This window comes from Phragmites australis, chromosome 7 (assembly GCF_958298935.1).
Source record: "Phragmites australis chromosome 7, lpPhrAust1.1, whole genome shotgun sequence".
Taxonomy (NCBI): domain Eukaryota; kingdom Viridiplantae; phylum Streptophyta; class Magnoliopsida; order Poales; family Poaceae; genus Phragmites; species Phragmites australis.
In genome coordinates this window covers 31239353-31262284 of record NC_084927.1, presented here as the reverse complement: position 1 = coordinate 31262284, position 22932 = coordinate 31239353, and the positions used below count along the sequence as shown (strand labels likewise).

The window sequence follows — 22932 nt, the reverse complement described above, 5'->3', positions numbered from 1 at the left end:
TTCACGAAACAATTCATGAAATGCACAAGAAGAAACAAAATGGGGTAATACTGAAACTTGATTTTGAAAAGGCTTATGACAAGATCAAATGGCCTTCTATTCAACAAACCCTGAGGATGAAAGGTTTCTCACCCAAGTGGTGCAATTGGATTGACACCATCATCCAAAGGGGTAGTGTGGGAATAAAAACAAATGATCAAGTTTGTCCCAACGTTCAACGAAGAAAGGATTGAGGCAAGGAGATCCATTATCACCTATTTTATTTAACATAGTAGTGGACATGTTAGCTATACTCATAACAAGAGCGAAAGATAATGGACAGATTAAGGGGGTTGTACCGCATCTAGTGGATGGAGGTCTATCCATACTACAATACACATATGACACAATCATATTTATGGACCACGATATTGAACAGGCAAAAAACATGAAACTTGTGTTATGTGCTTTTGAGCAATTGTTTGGGTTCAAAATTAATTTTCATAAGAGTGAGTTGTTTTGCTATAGATAGGCTAAATACGACCATCAATACTCTCTTATATTTGGATGTGAAATGGTAGGTACTTAGGCATCCTCATGCATCACGGGAACTAAGTAATAACGATTGGAAAACTTTATAGTAAAGGTTTGAAAAGAGGTTAAATAGTTGGAAGGGCAAACATATATCTGTTGGTGGCAGACTGTTCCTCATCAATTCGGTGTCGACTAGCTTAGCTATGTTTACGCTATCTTTTTTTGAGGTCCTAGAGGTATCCTTAAAAAATGAGAGTATTACAGATCGAGATTTTTTTGGCAAAGCGAGGGTGACAAGAAAAAATATAGATTGGCAAAATGGAGTATTGTTTGTCAACCAAAAGACCAAGGAGGGCTAGGGATTAAGAGTTTAGATTTACAGAATAGATGTTTGCTAAGTAAATGGTTGTTTAAGCTGATTAATGAGGAGGTAGTGTGGCAGGACTTACTAAGAAACAAGTATTTAAGGAACCAAACCATTTCTCAACTTGAGTATAAATTAGGAGACTCACAATTTTGGTCTGGCCTTATGAAGGTTAAAGATCAATTCCTAAGTCTAGGTACCTTTATAGTTAATAATGGTAATCAGATTCATTTTTGGAAGATAAGTGGCTTGGTAACTCAACTTTTAGAGAGCAATACCCATTGCTTTACAACATTGTATATCGGAAAAATGCATTTGTGGCTACAATTATGAGCATTGTTCGTTTGAATTCGTAGAGCACTAGTGGGGAATAAGATTTTGGAGTGGCATCACTTGGCAGCACAAGTGGCCAATGTGCAACTCAGTGATAGTCATGATATTTTTAGAAGGAATCTACACCAGAATGGGCAATTCTCAGTTAAATCAATGAACCATATGTTAATAAACAATGGAAATGTAAATGCCAATAGGGCGTTGTGGAATTTGAAGCTGTCATTTAAGATTAAAATATTCATGTGGTATTTAAAGAAAGGGGTTATCCTAACCAAAGATAACTTAGCTAGAAGGAATTGGAATGGAAGTGTGAAATGTTGTTTTTGTAGCAGCAATGAAACTATCTAACATCTATTTTTTTATTGTCATTTTGCTAAGTTTCTTTAGAGAATGTTTCATGTTTCCTTTAATTTAGAACCGCCTAGTACAATTGATCATATGTTTGGTGATTGACTTACCGGGGTGGGGAAAAAACTAAGGGGGCAATTGATGGTGGGAGCAGCTGCTCTATGCTACCTGCGCATTATGGCTTAGCAAAAATGATATGATTTTTGATGAAACACCGCTGAAATCTTATATACATGTACTATACAGAGGGACGTACTGGCTCAGGTTTTGGGTACTACTGCAGATGTGTGAGGCAGACAAAAATGTGCTGCGCTTTGCATGCCGAACCTTGGAAGTAACAGTTATGTAGATTTTTGCCAACCATGGATGGAGATTTAGCAATAGGTTTTGCATCTAATAATTTCTTCTATTCGAACTATATTGGTCTTCTGTTAACTTTTGTTATTGACATCATGGGTAGTATGAAGTCTGCATCTTAGTGCTGAATTTTTGTAATAAGCTGTGGCTATATGTCCCTTTGGGGGTAGAGGTTAGGATTTTTTATTATCTAGATGAAATATAATTCTCTTATAAAAAAACGATGGCAGATCCTTAATTCGTATCTTCTGGTGTCGATGGACTACACATAAGCAATCCACAGTCTTAACACCATCACTCGTTCGCTTTGACAAATGCAGTTGGGCTAGGGGCAAAACCCGGTTTGATTTGGACCGAGATTACTCTGGGCCTGACACAATAAAACCATTGGGACTGAGTTTTTCGGGCCAAAAGGGACCATGTAATTTTTTTACTATACCTACTTAAAATAAATTTTTGTCTGGGCCAATTTGTTTCTCCTCTTTCCTTCTTCCCTCTCTATGACAATTCCTATACATAGGAGAGCTTCAGGGTAGTGCGCTTTGCGAATGTGATTCCATCTTATTCCTCTCCTCCTCTCTTCATCCCGAGCAACGGCGCGACGTATCTCCGGCGATGTCATCTCCGATGAGGCTCTTCTCCACCGATGTTAAGGTTCGTTGTTGGGTTAGGGTTTGGGTTCAGGATTTAGTGGGAGCTGGACTCTAGAGGGAAGGGCAGGGAGGTCGGCCAGTCAGCGGTGGTGGCGGGCGGTGGGTGGGATGGCATGGCGGCAGTCGTGGATCTGACGACGAGGAGCCACCGGAGACTGTGGAGGCCGCTACATTGGAGGTGAAGAAGAAGGGAGAGGGGAAGGCTCAATGACGGAGACAGGAGGAGGAGCAGCGACGGATGTGGCCATCGGTGGGTCACTCGATGTCAAGGACAACGATGATGAGGCAAAGCGTAGGGTGGTGGCAAAGCTCGGAGGCAACGTGGTGGGAAAGAAGAGAAGAGATGGCCATGGGCCTATTTCATTTGGACCATGGACCATGCTACCCTAAAGCTAGGTATAGCACGGCCTCCGTGTTGGGTAACGGACATGCTATGCTAGCCTAAAACAAAAAAAAACATATTCACCTAGGAAACCATACTCGTAGGAGATCATAGATCGTTATCGCTCGACGCGCAGTGTAGCAGAAGAAGAGTTGGAGTAGACCAATCCAACATCGTGCGTGTCAAACTCCTCGAGTAGTTTCTCAATCAGATCCGCGACTAGCCCCACGCAGGTGGTCACGCTCCCCGACCAACTCTGAGCAAGTGGTCGTGCTCCTCGACCAGTTCCTCGACCAGCTCTCTATCAGATCTGTCGCGTCCTCAACCAGTTTTGAGTGGTCGTGTCGTGCTGTCCGACCAGATCCGAGTGGTCGCATTGTGCTCCACAATCAGACAAGCAGGTACGTCGACCAGTTCATCACGGTTGGCGACCAGTTCCGAACACGTCGCGATTAACTCACTGAGAAGATCAGTGCCGCAATAGCAACAGCCTCTCTACGGTATCCACACGTACTGGGCAGAAACGTCGAGCGCCGACGTGCTAGTTCTGCACACGTGGCTAGGGTTTTGGGAGATCGTGTAGAAGGCTGCGACTAGAGTTTCAGAGTGGCTCAACCTCAACATACCCTACTCATGCCTCTCCTTATATAGAGCTTGCCGATGGGCTCCCACGTTAGAAGCCATTTAAGACTCTAACTTCTTATGGATCACAATCCAATCAAAACCCATATAAGAATCAAATTCGTATGTTTTGTTCCAACCTATTAAGTGTGTGACCCGTTAGGTTTATGTACAAATAGCTACAACTTGAAAACCCTTTCCAAACCGAAATCAATAGTGATCCTTAGCAGGGCATGTTGACTCCTGAGTATACACAAAAGATCATATCGGCTGAACCTTAATATACTCATGCATCGATCTCTTCGTCTCATGATATCAGTCAAGCTCAAGACGAGATACATACCATTCTTATGATAGCTCGACCATTCACTCGATCAAGTAGTGAATTCATCATGACTAACTCTTTAATCATATTAGCATGGTCATACACTTTCTCGATCCAACTAACTCGAGGGGCCCAGAGATATCTCTCCTGTTATCAAATATGGGTAAATTCCATCTTGATCGCTCACACCCCACGACATATTTCATGATAAGCTCGAAAACTACCTTTATAGCTACTCAGTTACGGAATAGCGTTTGGTAGACTCAAAGTATGTCACTACACATTCTGAGAATCAATGACGATCTCAGGTCTAAGGATCCTGCAGATACACCATTTGAGATAACAACTGATGTTACATCATAAATAACAATCCCAGCAATATCTCAAAATAGGTCTATCTAACATCATATTCTCTAATATAAATATCACATTATTGACTTGTTATCTCTATACCTATGATCCATAAAACGTGATTATCAATCAATACATGTGCTAATCTTATATATTATCACAATGATATATGATCAGAGATTGACTAAAAATAACAACATAATATAAACAAAGAGTTTTATAGACAAATTACATACTTACCAATCAATATAAAAGATAGTCATTTTTAAAATAATATATTATTCAAAAGTACATTAATATAGACGTGTGATATAATCATCTTTATGATTATCTCTCAGGCATATCACCTTTACTCCGTATCGGAGGTCCCCTTTCTAATGCAAAAAACAGAACTTGAATATTTGGAACCTTTTCAGGTATGTCTATGATTCAAAACTGTAGGAATGTGCACGAAAGGGGCATCGCACCATCATGTGCTCACCATCAACCCCTCAGAATCAGGCATTAACTCCTGTTAGTGATGCGGTAGATCAACTGCAGACATGCACTACGATAACACGCCAATGTGTCTGTTACGCAAAATTTCAATCACCGAAGGCACCTCATTACGGTATCCAACAGAAGGCATATATAGTGAACTGATAAAGTATGGGAATTCATTCAAAGGCGTGTACAGAGTACATGCAAGCCACATGTAGCCAAGTACTGCAACATCTGAAATACGGAGCACTATTTATTAACACAACTTTATTATAGTTTTTAGCGCTGATATTTCTACAGGTTCCAGCCAGATGGTTTAAGAGCTCCCAAGCAGCTTCTTGATATCCTTCTGCAGAGATAAAAGAGAAGTGTTACAATGACATCATGGCAGCCTACTAGAGTTAAGCTCGTAGATTCAATAATTTAATAATTAAGGATTTACTAGAAATACGATATATCCTAAGAATGGAGCATCATCGTACATGTATTCGTTAGCTTGTATGGTAGATTTAATAACCGTTATGAGGTAAATAAGACATCTACAAATATTACAAATATTTCATCGTGTTCCATATGGACACTATCCCTGAATTAGGAAAGCATCATACAGATAACACAATCCGAGAAGGTTACGCTTGATACTCCGAGTATGGTATATCTTCCTGACCTGTCTATATAAGGAGAGGAGAACGTACATCAAGAGGGATTCAAGTCATGATCAAATTCATTCAACAAGAGCTTCAAGATTTAGAACATGAGAGAACTCGCCGAGATTTATAGGAGTGAATCTAGACATATTCCCATTGTAATTGTCTTCTCTAAGATTAATACACCACGTGACAGAGAGCTAATATCCTAAGGAAGATCCAAACCTATATAAAATCTTGTGTCCCTTTCGATACGCACAACCGATAAATAGATATTTCTACTTTAAATAAGTATTTGTATAATCGAGTCGACAGCCAGTACGAAACGAATGCGAAATATGACGCTGAAAATTACCTCAATGCTCAGAGGGGAAGTGGTTGGAGCGTAACGATCCATGACATGACCCTCCTTGTCAACCAAGAACTTGGAGAAGTTCCACTTGATGCTGTCTCCGAATAGGCCTCCTTTGTTGGATTTCAGGTACTTGTAGAGGGGCGCAGCATTGTTACCATTGACATCAACCTGACATGAAATAAGATATCGGGCTCAGTACTACTCAACAAAAACAATTCTACTTGGGTCAAACACCCTTAAAAGTTAAAACAAAGAAGATTCAAGTGTCATCGCGAATACTGTAATAACATGTGCATATCGTCCTGCTAAGTCAGATAATTCTATGGTTTACGTTGAGACAGCTCTGTCAATTACTCTGGTTGAAGAAAAAGAGCACAAAATTTTACCTTGTCAAAGATGGGGTACTCGGCCTTGAAGCGTGTGCAAGCAAACTGGACAATCTCCTCATTGGTGCCAGGCTCCTCCCCACCAAACTGGTTGCATGGGAAAGCCAGGATCTCAAAGCCTATAAACCACAAATTAGCAATTGTACTTAGAGATCAGCAGCCCAACAACCGAAATCGTTTAAATCGAAGAACTATCGATAGTTGGATAAAATAAACGAATAATCCATATGGCCATGAACAGACACACATTCCAAGACTAAGAATATACAAATGAAATGTATTAAGGACACACCTTGATCCTTGTACTTCTCATATAGCTGGGCCAGCTCGGTGTAGTTGGAGTTAGTTAAGCCACTGAAATAATCAGTCACATACAATAATTAGCAGTGTACAGAATAGTGTTTTCTATATAGTAAACCAAACATAGATGTATACATCAAACAATGAAATAAGTAGGCAGTAGGCACAGACGAAGTCATTGTTCTAAATAATCAAGTAGGTACAAAATGATTCCGATATAAGACACCAACAAGCTTATTGATTTCGACCATTTTTTGCAGTGGGCCAAAAAATGACAATAGTACAATCCAAACTCAAGTCACGATGCGCTTACAAAATTGATCATAGCAGAGCAAGAGGGGAAGGAGGCGCGAGGTTATGCAGATGATTCGTACCACTGGGAAGCGACGTTGACGATGAGAAGAACCTTGCCCCTGTAGGTGCTGAGGTCTACGTCTTTCCCGCTTGCATCCTGCGCACACACAACACGCAAAATGCATTCGTTAGACCCCCTCTGCAAAATCGGACGTCGCTGCAACTACTCTTCTAAAAAAATTTGGCAAGACATTCAGCTACTGGCTAACAGATTTAGTCATTCAGCAAGCCAATCAAGCGGATCGGCAGCAAAATTCACACTAAGCTGCACGCGTCCACGCGAATCACCAAACCCAAACTAAGCACAACTCATAGCGCTCAGGCTTGGGATCTGGGCACACCAAGCAAGTGATCTATGTGAAAAATTACAGGGTCCTATCACAGTATCACGGTATCACCTCTGGTACCTACGCGCTGAAACGTTTTGGGGGGAGGGGGAGTCGAGCGGAACTGGACTGACTTTGACGGTGAAATCGTGGACGGAGGTGGCAGACGACGCGGCGGCCATGCTGGAGCGAACGGACGGAGCGGCGGCGGCGGCGGCGGCGGCGAACTAGCGGAGTCGGGGCGGAGCAGATGGCTGCGAAGCGGTAGCCTGTAGACAAGGCCCACGGGCGGTGGGGTGGGGTTGGTTGGATGCCTGCGGAAGGAGGGGCTGTGACAGAAGTGTGAACGCAGCGCGGGGCCCACGCGGTGGGAGGGTCGGAGAGAGCTCGTCGTCGTTGGCGCCGTGTCTGCCGCTCATGCGCCGGGGCCCTTCCACGTGTAGACGGAATCGAGGCGCTGGCCAGCTCCGCCGCTGCGCTGCACCGTCCGATGGTACGGCTAGATCGAACGGTACAGGGTTGTCGATCGACCGGCTCTCACTCCCTGGGCCGTGGGCCGGGAAGCCTGAGCGCAGGGTTGGGCCGAGTCTGAAAAGTCGCGGTTGCCGCGGAACCTTCTGGAAGCATCCGGGCAATTGGGCCTGGATAGAGCTGTACGTGGACGGTTTTCGGGAATTTTTTATTTATATATTTTTATTCTTTAATATTTAAAAAATATATGGTTATTTAAAAAAAATACAATAATAGGTATCATCGCTCGTTCATTGGACGAAATCAAAATCTCATCCCACGAACGAGCGATACCTTATAGGCCTTGCTCGGGAGTAATAAAAAATCCAGTGGTTGCAACATGTCAATAGTTCAGTGTGCGAGATCATGCTCTTACCGCTGAATTGACGAGACCTTGCTCAGACGAACTCACCCAAAAGGTATCGTTCACTGTTCGTACGACACCTTTTGGGCCGAAACCGTCCAGAGGGAGCACGCTAGATACATTTTTGGGTCCATTAGATGTAAGATGGCTTCATCACAACAGTAGTGAGTGCGTGATTAGACTCCCAACAACTAGATAGAAATAACCCTAAAGAAAAGGACCGATCAATAAACTAACCATCTCTCTTGGCCTGGTCCAAGTCTTGCATCCATGAATCAAATCAACCCACTAAAAAACTCAATTAGCACATGAGGCTATGCTATAGTTAAGAGCTGGGCACGAGCTTTGGATTAAAAAAGTGAATTTTTTGGGACCAAATCTAGGATGAGATTAACAAATTACCGGAAGCAACTACTAAACGAAAGGAGTATGCCAGCGCAACCGATTAAATACACAAAAGGTGTCACCGAACAGTGGGCGACACCTTTTTAGGTGGACCTGCCTAAGTAAGATCTCACCCGTTTAGCGGGCGAGAGCATGGTCTCGCCCGCTGAACGGGCGATATGTGATAGCCACCAGGTTTTTTTATTACTTACAGGAGGGACCATCAGGTGTCACCTATTTATGGGGCGAGGCATTGATCTCGCCCGATGAACAGGCGATAGTATTTTTTAAATTACCATGTAAATTTAAATATATATATATATATATATATATATAGACACACACACTAGTTGGTTGCAACGTGACAACAATCATACATGCAACACACATATTATTGTCAAATTTGTAGAGATCTTTTACAGCATCACAAATGTGCGATGTGCATACTCATGACAATCAAAGTATCTAAATGAGTATTTTACATTTATGATCAATCAAGTTATTGTACCAATAATAATAATAATGAATAACACTTCCACACTATACTTAACTGAACTGGAGCAGAAATAAGCATTTGCAAACATTATTTAGTTTTTTATACAAAGATAATACAAAACTTTGAATTAACAGAATCTAGGACATTCATGTCTTCAACAATTATTTTCTTAGTTAAAATGGTCCTTGTTCAATTATCGCATCAATTAAGCCTATTGCTAATTATAAGTTAGGCTCGTCTAATACCGGTTTGTTACATATGATCATAAAACGATCCAATATGTTATCTCTTTGAGAACAAATACACATTAGTGAGTGAAAAAAGTGTCACGTCTTCCTTATATTCCATAATAGTAGAAAATAGGAATTGCACATACTTGACCTTTTATTGAGTTACTTGCTACAATAGTAGCTGGTGTCAGAAAACCATGTTAATTCAATCCAATAGGGTAAGAGGTGCACTGCAAAATGACTCACCACTTGTTCAATAGGTTGCATAAAAGATTGATAAAATAATAAAGTCTTCACAACAAACATTACTAAAAACTCCACTGGCGTTTTGCACTGAGCACATTCATATGATATATGTAATTGTTCCATAGACCAGAAATATTGTAAATTTCCTGCTACCCTAAGATTCGCAACCACAGCAAAGATTGTTCAGATAACAGCTACTCCATGGCCAACTATATCATCTACGCTTGTAAGCAGAAGAAATACAAAATTACACATAATAACCCATCTAAGCATTTGATCAAACAACCTATGTGCATTTGCAAATCACACCTAGCATAAACCACCAAAGAATAACAAGACCTACAGGCTGCAGCCGAGCACAAAGAATCAACTAAAAAGTGCAATGATAGATGAGGAATAATTAAAGATATTCGAGTTAACATACCACATCAGTACAACAACAGTAAACAATCAGTGTAGTGCCCCAATAGGTAAATTTTACTATATTGCGGCATGAATCATAGACAAAGATAACAGTATTACAAATCCAAAGCGATTCCACAAAACCTAATTCTAAATCTATCGAATGAAGGGATTAGGGGCATCGGGATTACCCTACTCATATGGAGGGAGGACGAGGTGAGGCCCACGAAGGAGATAGGAGGGCTGTAAGTAGCAGGTGGCGGAAGTTCAGGAGGAGGCCATGACCTTCGATCCCCGCCCATTAGCCCTCACTGTTCTTCCACGTCGTCCCTCTCCTACCCCCATCTCTCTCTCCCTCATCAAGGCGGTTGGATCGAGTAGCATGAGTTTGGCAGTAGTGGATCAAAAGATGGCTGAGAGGAGTTGTGTCATCCTCAGAACTCCGGATGATCGGGGAATTGCCATGCCAAGGCCGGAGGAGTTGTCGGCGCATGGAAAGGCGAGTGCGGGATCGACAAGCTGTAGAGATTGACATGGAGCGCCATGGTGGATGTGAGGGGCAAGGGAGGCAGATGCGGGTGAAAGCAGCAGGGGGTCTAACAAATTCCGATGGGGCGGGCGAAGCTACCCTTTGCTATCGGGCGCGACCTCGATGAAATTGCGCAAATCTTATAGAAAACTACCACAAGTGTTGCTGACCCCATCAGTTTAAGGTTGATGACCCCGGTGGTCTTCGCGGCTGGCTTCGCCCATGTAGGGCACCGCCGCGAATCTTGCCAGGCAGCGAGGGGTCGTCGAGGGGGACGACAAGCCGGTGATAGACGGCAGAGCACCGCCACGAATATAGACAAGTGGGCAACGTGCCGACGGCATATCCCACGAGGATCCTGCCCAGGTGGCGGGGTGAGACCCTTGTAAAAATCCTGCTCTAGAATGCCTGCCCCGACAGCACCCTTGCTCAAAGTGGGAGGTAGATGTGTGGAGATGAACAGAATCAGGAGGCGGCTGCTAAAAGGATTGGGGATTGAACGGGATAAGGAGTCGTATGCAAGGAGAGTGCGGCGTCGGTTGTAACGAGGGTAGGGGGTGATTGGGAGATCATGTGGTAAGGAGCAGAGGTGGGTGAGGGGAGTGATGATACAGGATGAAAGGAGGAGCACAGAAAGAAGGGTGGCAAAAAGCAGAACAGAAATTGATGGCATGGGCTAAAGTGAGGGCAGAACGTGAGGAGGACAGAATACATGATGATACGGAAAGGTTTCAGAAACCATTCCATATTTTTAAGTAGTAGAGAAATAGAGATATAAATTCCGGTTTTCAGCAGAGCATTCCCCTCCTGGTTTCCAGGCCTGGCCGTCGCCGCGTCGTCTACACCCATGCTGCCATGCAGGCGGTGGTCATCAAGGCACGTGACGCCGATCCGCACCGTGACGCACCCGCTTGCGCTGCCTCGGTTGCTTCTTCTTCGACATGGATGCCTCGGTTGCTGCGGCGGAGAAAAAGAAGACACGCTCCTCCGTATACGAGCGATCGAGCGTGTTTCCTTTCCAGAATGTATCGTTCCGTTGGACCTCGCGCGCATGCGCCTGCATCATCACCAGGCATGACGACGCGCGCACCCGGTAAGAGTCGAGCCCGGTATGCGGTTTCTGCCAAATGCCTACCGATAGGCAGCACGATGACAGCATGAGTAGTTTGCGTGGTCGTTCAGGTTGCCGCTGGAAGGTTGCTCGTGGGGGGCCATGAGAGGGACGGGTTGGTCGTCGGTCACGATCGGATCGGCAGAAACGGGGAAACAAAAGGTAGCTCAACTTTCAACTTTTATGGGTTCGTTGGGTCTGGGGCTCAGGTGTAGTACGTATCGTCACCTTATCAGGATTTCTTCCTGTTGCAAATGCGCCTACGTTCGAAAAAAAAGAAAGATTAATATAGTGCGAGTTAACAGTCTAGTTAGGTACTCTAGCATCACCAAGCACCAGCTTTTCTGCCTTTGATATCGAATTTGATCCCATTGGCACCCCGATCTGGCCCCCTCCTCCTTCCAAGTTGTTCAATAATTTTTGTTCCGTGGACATTTCTTCAGATTCGTGCGTCTCAACTTGGTGGCTGGAGACCGGATCATATCTCCATCATGTTCGTTCTAATCATGAGATCGATAACAAAAAAAATATTCACGCTTCCTTTTCCTCAGTTCCTAGTTATTACACAACCAGCATAGAACATGCAACGATGCAATTGTAGGTATACCATAGCTTTTGCCTTACAACGTGACACGACAATACTCTCTAGCATACAGGAAAAACCGTATGTAACATTCATACATTTGTAACGCATATGTACAGCTTGTTTCAGGCAATTGTTAGGGCCCTTGTCATTCCAGCAGGAGTTATTAATAACTACAGAACCCCTTTTTTATTTTGCAAATGTTATGCCTCTCGTCCCTGTGTCATCAACTGACAGGCATCTTTGGACTCTTGTAGTACCTCAACAGAAGGGACCAACAGACGACACTGACGGACGAAGACGCCATTGCAGCGCCGGCAACCCATGGCGGCAAGCGGAACCTGGTGGATGGGAAGAGCACCCCTGCCGCAATTGGTATGCCGATGATGTTGTAGCCAAGCGCCCAGACATAGTTCATCCGTATGCGGAAGAAAGTCTTCCTGGAGAGATCGATAGCAGTGATTACATCCTCCAAGTTGCTCTTCATCAGGACAATGTCGGCCGCTTCAATCGCGACATCCGTTCCAGCACCAATCGCCAGACCTACGTCAGCTGACACAAGTGCTGGGGAGTCGTTGATTCCATCGCCAACCATTGCCACGGTTCTTCCGGACAACTGCGAGAATAAGATTCGAGGATGGTAAATCACAAATACCTGTAAGATAAGTGCATGAAAGTGATGAAACAAAGCACAAAAGACTAGCTCACCTGAAGTTCCTTCACTTTCTCAGCTTTCTGCTCTGGTTTCGCTTCGGCGATAATCTTTTCAATGCCAACCTCTTTGCCGATGGCATTAGCGGTCCCCCAGTTGTCCCCGGTCACCATTATACTCTCAACATTCATGGACTTGAGGTATGATATCACTTCATGTGCATTTGGTTTTATCGGGTCAGAAACAGAGATTATGCCAACAACTTCTTGATCCATAGCCACAATAATCCCTGTCCTCGCCTTCTCCTCTTCTTCCATGAGGATTTCTGATGCTTCGATGGGGATATCAACGCCTGATGACAACATAAAGCTCTTGTTGCCCGCAAGGACACTCTTGTCACTAACTTTCGCCTTGACACCATGCCCAGTTACTGAAATGAAATCCATTGCTTCGGGCCAGATGTAGTTTTCTTCTGAGTGAAACTTCTTGGCATGCTCCACTATCGCCTTTGCCAGTGGGTGCTCACTGTTGACCTGAACGAAAAAAGAATCCATGAATCTGAAAAAGATATATTTTCGAGAATGAAAAAAAATTGAGCTATTTTACGGTGGTCTATACTACCTATAGGTAGGAGGTAATATGAATTTAATCTGACCGTCCACGTGATTAGATATTTCTGTAATTATGATAATAATATTAATATTTACCTACCATACCATTGAAGGGTATTGCTGTCTTTTTTTTACCTAATCCCCCCAACTAATCGGTTCATTCAACACGCGAGAGCTGCGGCGCTCGCGAGAGAAGGCAGCGGCGCGCTTGAGCACGTCGTCGGCAAGGGTGGCTACAACATCTGCGGTGGCGCGCACGAGTTTGGCAAAGAACCAGGCTCCTGGCGCCGCGCCTTCCCCCCCCCCCCCCCCGAATCGAGATGCCATCACCACGACTCGAGTCGCCGTAACCCTAGTCACCGTCAAATGGATGGGTCGGACTGGTTCTCACCATTCAGACCAATCTAAACATTGAACTTATGAATTTGCACGATATAATTACCATGCTATTTCTTTTTTTTTTCCAAAAATACTCTTATACTACACATATTCATCTCATATGTACTCATACTACCTCTAAATAATATGTAGTATTTTAATCAATCTAGACCATCCGATCCAAAAATAGATGACTCAAGTTACTTCGAGACCACCATAAAAAATTTCAAAAAATTAACAAAAAGACGGCAATAAACATGCAAGTTACAGAACATACCTCTGCTGCAGCGGTACAGTCATAGAACTCACGCAAGACCATGTTTTTTAGAAGCCTTGTGTCGACGACAACAGGCTTCCCAATAGTTAGTGTCCCAGTCTTGTCAAAAACGATGCAGTCAACCTATGAAATGTCATAGAATTAATAATTTTGAACAATTCAAAGCACTTCCATAAGCATGTGCATCCACACGACAAATGACGTATTTTTCAGACCTTCTGTGCACTCTCCAGAGCTTGACCGCCCTTGATCAGAACGCCTTGCGATGCACCAACTCCGGTTGCAACCATCACGGCAGTTGGAGTTGCCAGCCCTAGGGCGCAAGGACAGGCAATCACCATAACAGATATCCCGAACTGAAGAGCTAGCTGAAAGCTATCCATGGACGACGGTATCCATGAGTTAGGGTAGCTATGTAACCTCCCAGCTATGAACCACGCGAGCCAAGTAAGCAAAGAAAGGAGGATGACCTGCAAGCATAGAGAAGACTGTTCAACATTGTTCGATAAGAGTAGGCCTTTGATTGGAATACAACAATGTAACTAAACTTACCAGGGGGACAAAGACTCCAGATATCTGATCAGCAAACTTCTGGACAGGAGCTTTTGCCATTTGCGCTGACTCAACTAGCTTTACAATCTGTGCTAGCGCGCTCTCGGATCCGATAAATGTTGCCCGGACATGAAGCACGCCATTCTCGTTCACTGTCCCTCCAATTACAGTGTCGCCCTTTTTCTTTGCAACTGGCCGTGATTCTCCAGTGATCATGCTTTCGTTCACATGGCTCTGGCCCCACGCAACAAAGCCATCAGAGGCAACTTTTTCCCCCGGCACTACTTTGATCACATCGTTTTTCTGAATCAACCTGCTGTCAATCTCCTTCTCTCCGACAACATTCCCTTCGTGGTCATGTATCAACAGTGTTGCAGTTTCAGGTGCAAGATCCATCAGTTTGGCGATAGCCTCAGAGGTCTTTCCTTTGGCCAAGATTTCAAGGTACTTTCCAAGAAGGATAAATGATATGAGCATGGAACTAGTCTCAAAAAAATCAGTTGCCATGTAATTCTCAGAGGTGGCTGCTCGAAGAACTGAGTAAACTGAGTAGAGGTAAGCAGTGTTCGTCCCTAGAGCAATGAGCACGTCCATGTTTGGTGAGCCACGGCACATTGCCTTGTAAGCACCAGCATAAAATTTGCGACCAATTACAAATTGGACAGGTGTTGACAAAATCCACCGTAATAGTTCACCCACGCTCATCATTTTGACAACTTTTTTTTCCAGCCCATCCTTCAGATCAGGGATGTACATGAACACCATGGAGGTGAGAAACACTGGAATGGTGAATATTAAGCTCCACAAGAAAGATTGTTTGTATCTCTTGATTTCCCCATACCTATGATGTTCCTTTTCATCTGCTTCTGGATATATTGATGCAGAAACATGTTGACCAGATGTGGCTGACTCGATGACTTCAATGAGGTCCCGGGGACCTGTCTGGTCAGGATTGTATGAGATGGTGATCTTGAGGAGCTCAACGTTAACTTTTATTTTTTCCACACCAGGAAGAGCTTGGACAGAGCTTTTCACTATCATTATTGTGTCCTCATTGATAACGCCGTCTATTTTGAGGTCTATCCTGCTCCGATCTTCTCCCGTGGTGACTAATATCGCTTCAAATCCAGTTTCTTCCACGGCATGGACTAGCTGGCTAGCAGAAACAATCCTGCGATCATAACGGATTTCTGCCTCTTCAGTAGCCAACGCAACTGAAGCTCTTTGAACCCCAGGAGAAGCTTGCAAGGCAAATTCGACTGTGCTTGTGCAATTCTTGCAGGCCATTCCTTTTATATGTAGCCTGCATAGTAGAATGTTCTTTTCCTTGACCTCCTCATCAATCAGATTGGCTTCAAAACCAACATCCTCAATAGTTTCCCTAATTTTGTCCTCCTGGCAAAAAGAGTTATACGATCACAATCTCCAAATATGTAGGCAACAAGGATTAAAACAACATGGGCACATTCTCTGTAAAGACATGACAGAAAAAAAAAACCCTCGAAACAATCTAAACTTCAAATGGGTTTCAGATGCACAGCAAATAATGTATTAACTGTTGGTCAGTATACACAACAACAAAGTGAAAAGTGAATTCTAGTGTAAGTACTGTGACAAGATTGTTCTGATCAATGGAAAATGGTGTGATCTTGGATGTTGAATAATGCAAACAAAGAGCACAAATATGACGTTTCTTGCGCATATAAAGGGAAATATGCCCCAAAAAAAGTATTCATGAGTAGACCTGTCACTTGTTCATGGCGAACCCAGCCTTTCTCAACAGAATAATAAAAAAATCGGTATACTTATGCATTTATTACATAGAAAAATATTAAATATCATTTTTCCAGGCTCCTCTGTAGGTTCCAGCTTGTCCTCGTTGGTGTAACAGCCCGTATTTATAAATAAATAAAAATTGATCTCTCTCTCTCCACTCCCCTCCCCTCTCCCCTCTCTCTCATGTCGCACAGCGCCGCCATCCGCCTCTACAGTCGCCACCGCCCTTCTCTACAGTCACCGCCGCTCATTCCGTCACAGGCGCCACGGAACACGTAGGCATTGTAGCCACGCCGCCAGCCTCCTATAGTCATGCCGAGCCGCAGCACTCCCTCGTTGATGCTGCCACCCTTGTCGCCTATAAAAGCAGATCATCGGGATCTCCCTTACTGCATCCCTGCCATCTCCCTCACCCTAGCTCCACCACCTCCTATCCTCTCCTCTTCTTTGCTCTACGAAAACCAGCCGCTGACGTTTCTCCTTCATTTCAACTCTAATTTTAGCAATTCTTCCACCGATATTCATCTAAATTCAAGATGTACCTATCCATCCAATTTCATAATTTTAGGAGCTCTTTTGGTTTTTCATTCAGTTTTATTTGTATTTGAGTGTTCATGCCCTAGGATTATAAATAGCCTTTTTAGCTAATTCAGGAATAGTTTTAAATGCCGATAAATGGGAGTAACCATATTTTAGGATATAAAGGTAATTTTAGTACAAATAAATAATAGATTAATATGTGTATATAATAAATAAATGCAATTTTTGTAGGAATAAATGGTAGCATAACTAGTGTAACCCATAAATAAATGTCAGGTAATTAGGTATAATAGCTAGATAATCTTAAAATTAGGACTTTAAACTAGGGAAATTAATTATGACTCCTGGTGTACATAGGAAACCACATATATGTATACATGCTCATATATATATATATATATATATATATATATATATATATATATATATATATATATATATATATATATATATATATATATATATATATATATATATATATCTAGACGTAAGTACCACACATGCACATACCTGTACACATGCACACACATACACCTAAGAAACCCTAGTAGTCGTTTCACGACCAATTAACCAGTAGACTCACATTAAGGTAATAATAGTGATTTGATAGGCTTTATCTTAAAATCATATAGTATTATAAAATAATCGATCTAGTTTTCACCAGATAACAACATCCAGTCACCATAATTCAGATTCAAATAGAAGGGTATAACCAAAATATCCGTCATATAAGGAACCCTAGAGCCTTATCCACATTTGGTTAACCAACAAAATCACATCAAGATAGGTATAATGATTGATCAGGCTTTCTCTCTCAGATTCACAAAACAGTATAGAATACCAACTTAGTCATCATACTTCAGGTTCACATAATAGTGTAGAATAATAACTAAATCTTAGATTCACATAGCAATAGATAACATGAGAGTTTGTCCCTCTAGATCAGCTAGAATCTTTTTCTTTGGATATCTTCCTTCCTTTGGATTTCCTTTGGTCATGCTCTTGTGTTCGTTTAGGTTATTTTTGCTTGAGCGCTTTTCAACGTTAATCTATGTAGGCTAGAAGAACGAGAGTGTGAGCAAGAATACGTGGAAGGAACTAAAGGGCAAGACATATTCGCGAGGAACCCGAAAGGTCCAGATTATGAGGAAAGATCGAGAGATGTCTCCAATAAAGGAAAGTCCTAACTTCGTGTCCATATTGAACCTATGTTTCGCATAACTAAAACATCGAACGTAAAATTTGATTATTATACTTGGTTATGTTCATAAATGTTAAATAGTTATGACCTATTTGCTTAAGCCTCCCCATGTCCACGAGATACCTTATGCCATGATTAAACCTAGGATACTCCATCATTTGCTATAATGATGATGGAAGATGCCTTGATACTAGTATGTTTAGAAATGTCACATCATCTCTTCAAACGAGTGATAATCAATCATGATACATACTTTTACAAAACATGTGTGTAGAGTGTGGTGATTGGTGGTGAGCGTGTGTGAGTAAAATGGGTGGGATAGTGTTAATGGAACATGGGTGGGAGAAAACTTGATTTGGCAGGGGGAGAGTGAGGTAGCCATCAGGGGAGAGTGCCTCATGGAGCAAGTCCTATATATAGGATGATTACTAGTATATAGATGCTCGTCTCGGCCATATAAGGATTGGTTCATTTTGACATTGTACCTAACGACCATCGTACAATCACACTCTCTATATGAGCAGAACTTGGCTTCACACCCCCATTAGCTTAGCTCGGTACCCACCCGGAGGCAGGAGTGCAGCGGGGACCAAGAGAAGACTTCGGTTGTGCACAGTCCTGAGTTCCGACTAGTGCTACTGTAAGGGTCATGTTTGAGCCATGTTTAAATGAGATATGTTGCTTTAGGCCCCTGGTTAGTAGTCCCATGGGTAGATATCATAGCAATGATGGTGTGTATGGGACCTCATTATGTTCACTCCACCATTGCGCATGGCTGGATGCAAATCATTATTATGTGAGTAAAGTGTACAAGCTCTGCAGAGTGTAACTCTATTCGAATAGTCATATTAACGGTCATAGACGAGACTATAGTTTGGTCTCAATGATTAGCATTTTGGTGAGTACTCCTTGATCTGTGTAATGGGCTAAGTGCCCTGTCTTTGATATACATCGGCGTGGAGCCGTTGAGCTGGTCCCTTGTTGACTAGATTAAAACTTGTGAACTGGTGGGATAGATCGTATCTCCCTAGGGCTAAACAACTATAACTTATAATAAAACCTGATTCTTATGCACTAATTTTAAAATATGGGTTACACCAATTTTTATTGTATTTAAAAATTGGCTTTCCGCTTAAAACTAAGCCCTATAGCCTTGTCCTTGATTTTACTCCTTTATGCATCGTGAGTAGTGTTAGATCTTGCTGAGTACCTTTCTTAGTCAAACTTGCTTGTTGAATTCGAGCATCGGTGTCCTTCATGTGGTTGGTCACTCGTGGATTCATAATCCAAAGACCGATGTATGGTTCTAATCAGGTAATATATTTTATTTGAAGTATGACTATGATATTATTCTAGTATAATTTGTACGTATCAGCTACTGATCCAAAGATTGATACAGGAGACACAGGGGAACTCAGAAATGGGGTCCGACAATTGGATGTACTTTTTTAGGCCTGTTCTGATCTAGTTGTTTCGAACAGGTTTATTCAGGGGAGGAAAATTTGAGAATTTGTCCATATTTGTAAATGGATTGCCTTTTATATATTTTTTGAAACCGACCTTCATCTGTAGTCATCAATCATCAAAATTATCCATAGTTTTCTCGAAATTTTACAGTTTTACAGAAAAATGATATTCGTTTTTCAATTCTCAGTTTTAAAAAGTGCTATCGGAAATTAAATCAGGAACTACAGACGGAAGCAAGCGCGCTAGTACTAGATCATGCATAAATTGTAGTCCAAGCAATAAAGAGACAACCTTATGCTCATAATGGGTTCCTGACAAGGATACTAAATATAGCTTGGTGTTATACCTGAAGTCAAAACCAAATTAGGATTTAAAAAAACCTCCATTTTTGAATAAAAGAATTTATTCTTACATAATACTCCCTCCCTTATTCTTTTGTTTTTGACATCCTAGGATCCGTAGCCATCGATATATTTGAAACTGTATAGATTGGCCAGATAAAAACTAAGTACATCGATATATTTGAAACTGTATAGATTGGCCAGATAAAAACTAGTACTTCTATAGTTAAAAATACTTCCATATTTAAAAGAATCAAAGAGGAAGAAACAGTAGGGAGTACCTAGTACCTTATTCACTTAGTTTATCTGTAAATGGCACTATTGTCCATGACACCATCTAAGTGTGCCAGTATCAGTTTTGCCACTATTGATTGACGTTACATGACGCAACCAATAAATTCAAACATGCAGCTAGAACAGTGCACTTATACTACTTCCAATAATTAGGGGTGGGCCCTTCTGTTCTAAAGAATTTCAAGTTAGTGGTAAAAAGGAATGTGTCGTGCCTTCCAAGTTAACAATTCCTTTTGGAAAAAAAAAATTATCCAGAGATAATAATGGGGAGACAAGATTGCAATTTTTTATACCCAAATGTCCCACTGATGAAAAGAAATAATTATGAGACGAGAAAAGATAGAATTGTTATTGAGTAACAACTTATTCCAACTGAACGATCTAACCATCAATTGGGTATATGATCGCATCTAGTGGAATACCAAGTGAACAGATCAACAACTTGAGACTTTGGAACAGAATGCAGGGTGGAAGAGTAAGAGACATAAATTCAAAAAAGAAAAGAACAATGATATATATCAGCATTCCATTTAATTGCAGATAACAGAAAAAAAAATAGACACAAGCTATATGCAACCCTATTTTAGATAGGCAGCTTAGTTAATTTGGAGTTATCTTCTACAAAGTACAAGCATCAAGCACATTAGCAATGACTGCATGAAGCATATTAGGTCTGTCTAGGACCAAAGGCTCGCCACACTTGTCGCTGAAAACCTGCCAACAATATGCAGCAACCACTTTTTTTTCTTTCTAAAAAGATAGTTATAGTTAGAAGTTCTACATCAGAAGCAAAGCTAGCTGCCTACAAGTAACGTTCTAAACGTGAATAAATGCGAAGATCTTTTTCATGGGCCATTTTATTTCAGATATTTCTCAACTCATGAAGCATCAATTAAGGCCACACAAATTCTTTCTTCGGTAATTCTGCAATATTTTTTTTCTTAAGACCATCCTCTCATGGTGAGCCGATTGCAAATGTCTGAAGCATGGACAACGAAGCCCACATCAGTGGGTTTTAATGCGGAAAACACTACCTACATGACCAGAGCACCAGCTACGCTTTTGCCTCTCTTCATGTTTATGTAACGAACAATGTTTCTACAAAATACAGGTTTGAACATCCTAAAATTGAAGCCCTGTTTAGACGTGCATCTACTTACATCTTAGTCATACAAGACCAAGAATAAACTCTTATACGATTATATCACCTTGTTATAAGGATAAAAGTTAATAAAACTTATTTTATCCAAATAAAAAACTTGCATGCTTCTCACGCAAATGACCCATTACAAACCAACATTTACTGCATGAAGCAATCCAGAGCTCTGTAAAATCACATAACAAATTTTTTTTGTCCAAAAAATAGCACGAGTAAAAAAAAATCTTAAGGCACGTAACCGAACCGATCAATTGGAACATCTGGAAACAGCAAAAAAGAATGGCCGCCGAAAGCTAACACGTGCAACAAATGCGAACACCGCAAAATTAACTAGAGTACCCGGTGCTCACCGAGACGAAGGCCGGGTAGAAGACGACCTGTGCGCGGCCCCCGAGGACGTCGACGGCGGCGTCGTGGATGCCTGGGAGCCGCTTCACGGCCTTCTCCACTGACCCCGCGCACGCGGCGCACGTCATCCCGGACACCGCGAACACCGCCACTTTCTCCTCCTCCTCCCCGGCCGCCGCCGCGGCCTCCAGGTCGTTGTCGTTGTCGCCTCCGCCTCCCCCTCCTCCGCCAGCGACCGCCGCCCCCTTCGGGCGTCGCGGCATGGACATGTACCGCGGGCGCAGCACGAGGCGGCGGCTCACCTCGGAGCCTCCTCCGCCACCGCCGCCGTGGAAACAGGAAAGGAAGAGGGCTCGAGTGGTCGCCGCCATTGCCGCGCGATCACTCCACCTATCGAGCGTGTTGGGTGTTTGGTTGGGGTGATTTGGTTTGAACCGTGACGGATTTATAGGGGCGGGCAAGCGCGGTGAGGAGCCCAGCGAAAGCTGGCGGAGTGTGTCTCTGTGTGCGCGCGCGCGCGTATGGGAGAGAGAGCTCGGCAAAGCAGTGAAGTGCTCGGCGTAAAACTGCTACGCGTACGCAACATCGAGTTGGGAAACATAGATATTTCTTCTGTACCTAACTGGTGAACATAGCCGCATAATGATTCCAATTCTGGTAATGCAACTGAAAGTGCAGGTGACATGGAATCCACCATTGCGGTGCTAGTAGTGCTGTCTTGCAGATAATTTAATGAATTAGTGTGAGAAATTAAGTGGATAATTGATTTAGTTTATATGGGATAAGTTATTGATAACTGTTGATGTGTCTTGAATTTGATTAGTATGTGTTTGTAGATATTTATTTTTGCTTATGTCTAATTTGAGTTGGCGGTGTTTGGATTTGGTGAATTCCTCTTTGTATATAGAAAAATTACACACATTCAAAGTTTCGGTGTGAACATTGAATGTTTCGATGTTCACTGGAAGTTTCGGTGTGGGCAGTGTGTACTTACCAGACTATTTCTTACAGAGAGCAATTTTTCGAACTAAATTGGATATCAATGCACTGGAAGATACGGTGAGTGTGGTTGCTACACCGGAGGGTATCACTGGAGTATTTTCAGTGCTGAAGCATAAATGAAAGCTAACATCGGATGGTCTGGTGATGGACTTTGAGAGCGTCGTAGTATTTTATGTAGAGAAGAGATTTTTGGCGCCAAGTTTGATTATGTACGCCGGATAGCCCGATGCTGTAATTGTGAACACCGGAGAATGCACCAAAACTTTTATTGAAGAGAGGTTGTAAAAGGGTGGTTTGGTGGATTAGTACACACCAGATTATCCGGTGATGGATATGAGATCACCGGACCTTTTCTTACAGAGAGAAAAAGTTTTGGAACAGATA

At 42.5% G+C, this 22932-nt stretch overlaps 2 protein-coding genes across 2 annotated transcripts; both read right to left on the bottom strand.

Moving 5' to 3' along the window:
• Positions 1-4876: 4876 nt before the first annotated feature.
• On the bottom strand, positions 4877-7518 carry LOC133924731 (probable phospholipid hydroperoxide glutathione peroxidase). Its single transcript, XM_062370398.1, has 6 exons — positions 7230-7518; positions 6790-6866; positions 6408-6469; positions 6116-6234; positions 5730-5897; positions 4877-5076 (listed from the first exon to the last, which is right to left on the bottom strand). Exons 1-6 carry the CDS (start codon positions 7275-7277, stop codon positions 5044-5046), a joined length of 507 nt encoding a protein of 168 aa, XP_062226382.1. The 5' UTR covers positions 7278-7518; the 3' UTR covers positions 4877-5043.
• Positions 7519-11887: 4369 nt separating this feature from the next.
• On the bottom strand, positions 11888-22109 carry LOC133924730 (copper-transporting ATPase HMA5-like). Its single transcript, XM_062370397.1, has 6 exons — positions 21549-22109; positions 14421-15815; positions 14084-14338; positions 13869-13991; positions 12659-13135; positions 11888-12566 (listed from the first exon to the last, which is right to left on the bottom strand). The coding sequence occupies exons 1-6, from the start codon at positions 21915-21917 to the stop codon at positions 12177-12179; spliced, it is 3009 nt and encodes a 1002-aa protein (XP_062226381.1). The 5' UTR covers positions 21918-22109; the 3' UTR covers positions 11888-12176.
• Positions 22110-22932: the final 823 nt, after the last annotated feature.

Bases quoted from the DNA above. Each gene is read 5' to 3' on its own strand.
- LOC133924731 (XM_062370398.1), bottom strand. From the start codon at position 7,277: ATGGCCGCCGCGTCGTCTGCCACCTCCGTCCACGATTTCACCGTCAAA. The intron at 6,867-7,229 runs GTCAGTCCAGTT...GTGTGTGCGCAG, and splicing joins TCCACGATTTCACCGTCAAA to GATGCAAGCGGGAAAGACGT. The intron at 5,898-6,115 runs GTAAAATTTTGT...ATTTCATGTCAG, and splicing joins AGTACCCCATCTTTGACAAG to GTTGATGTCAATGGTAACAA.
- LOC133924730 (XM_062370397.1), bottom strand. From the start codon at position 21,917: ATGGCGGCGACCACTCGAGCCCTCTTCCTTTCCTGTTTCCACGGCGGC. The intron at 15,816-21,548 runs GTGAGCACCGGG...TCTTTTTGCCAG, and splicing joins TCTACCCGGCCTTCGTCTCG to GAGGACAAAATTAGGGAAAC. The intron at 13,992-14,083 runs GTCTGAAAAATA...GACATTTCATAG, and splicing joins CTCTGGAGAGTGCACAGAAG to GTTGACTGCATCGTTTTTGA.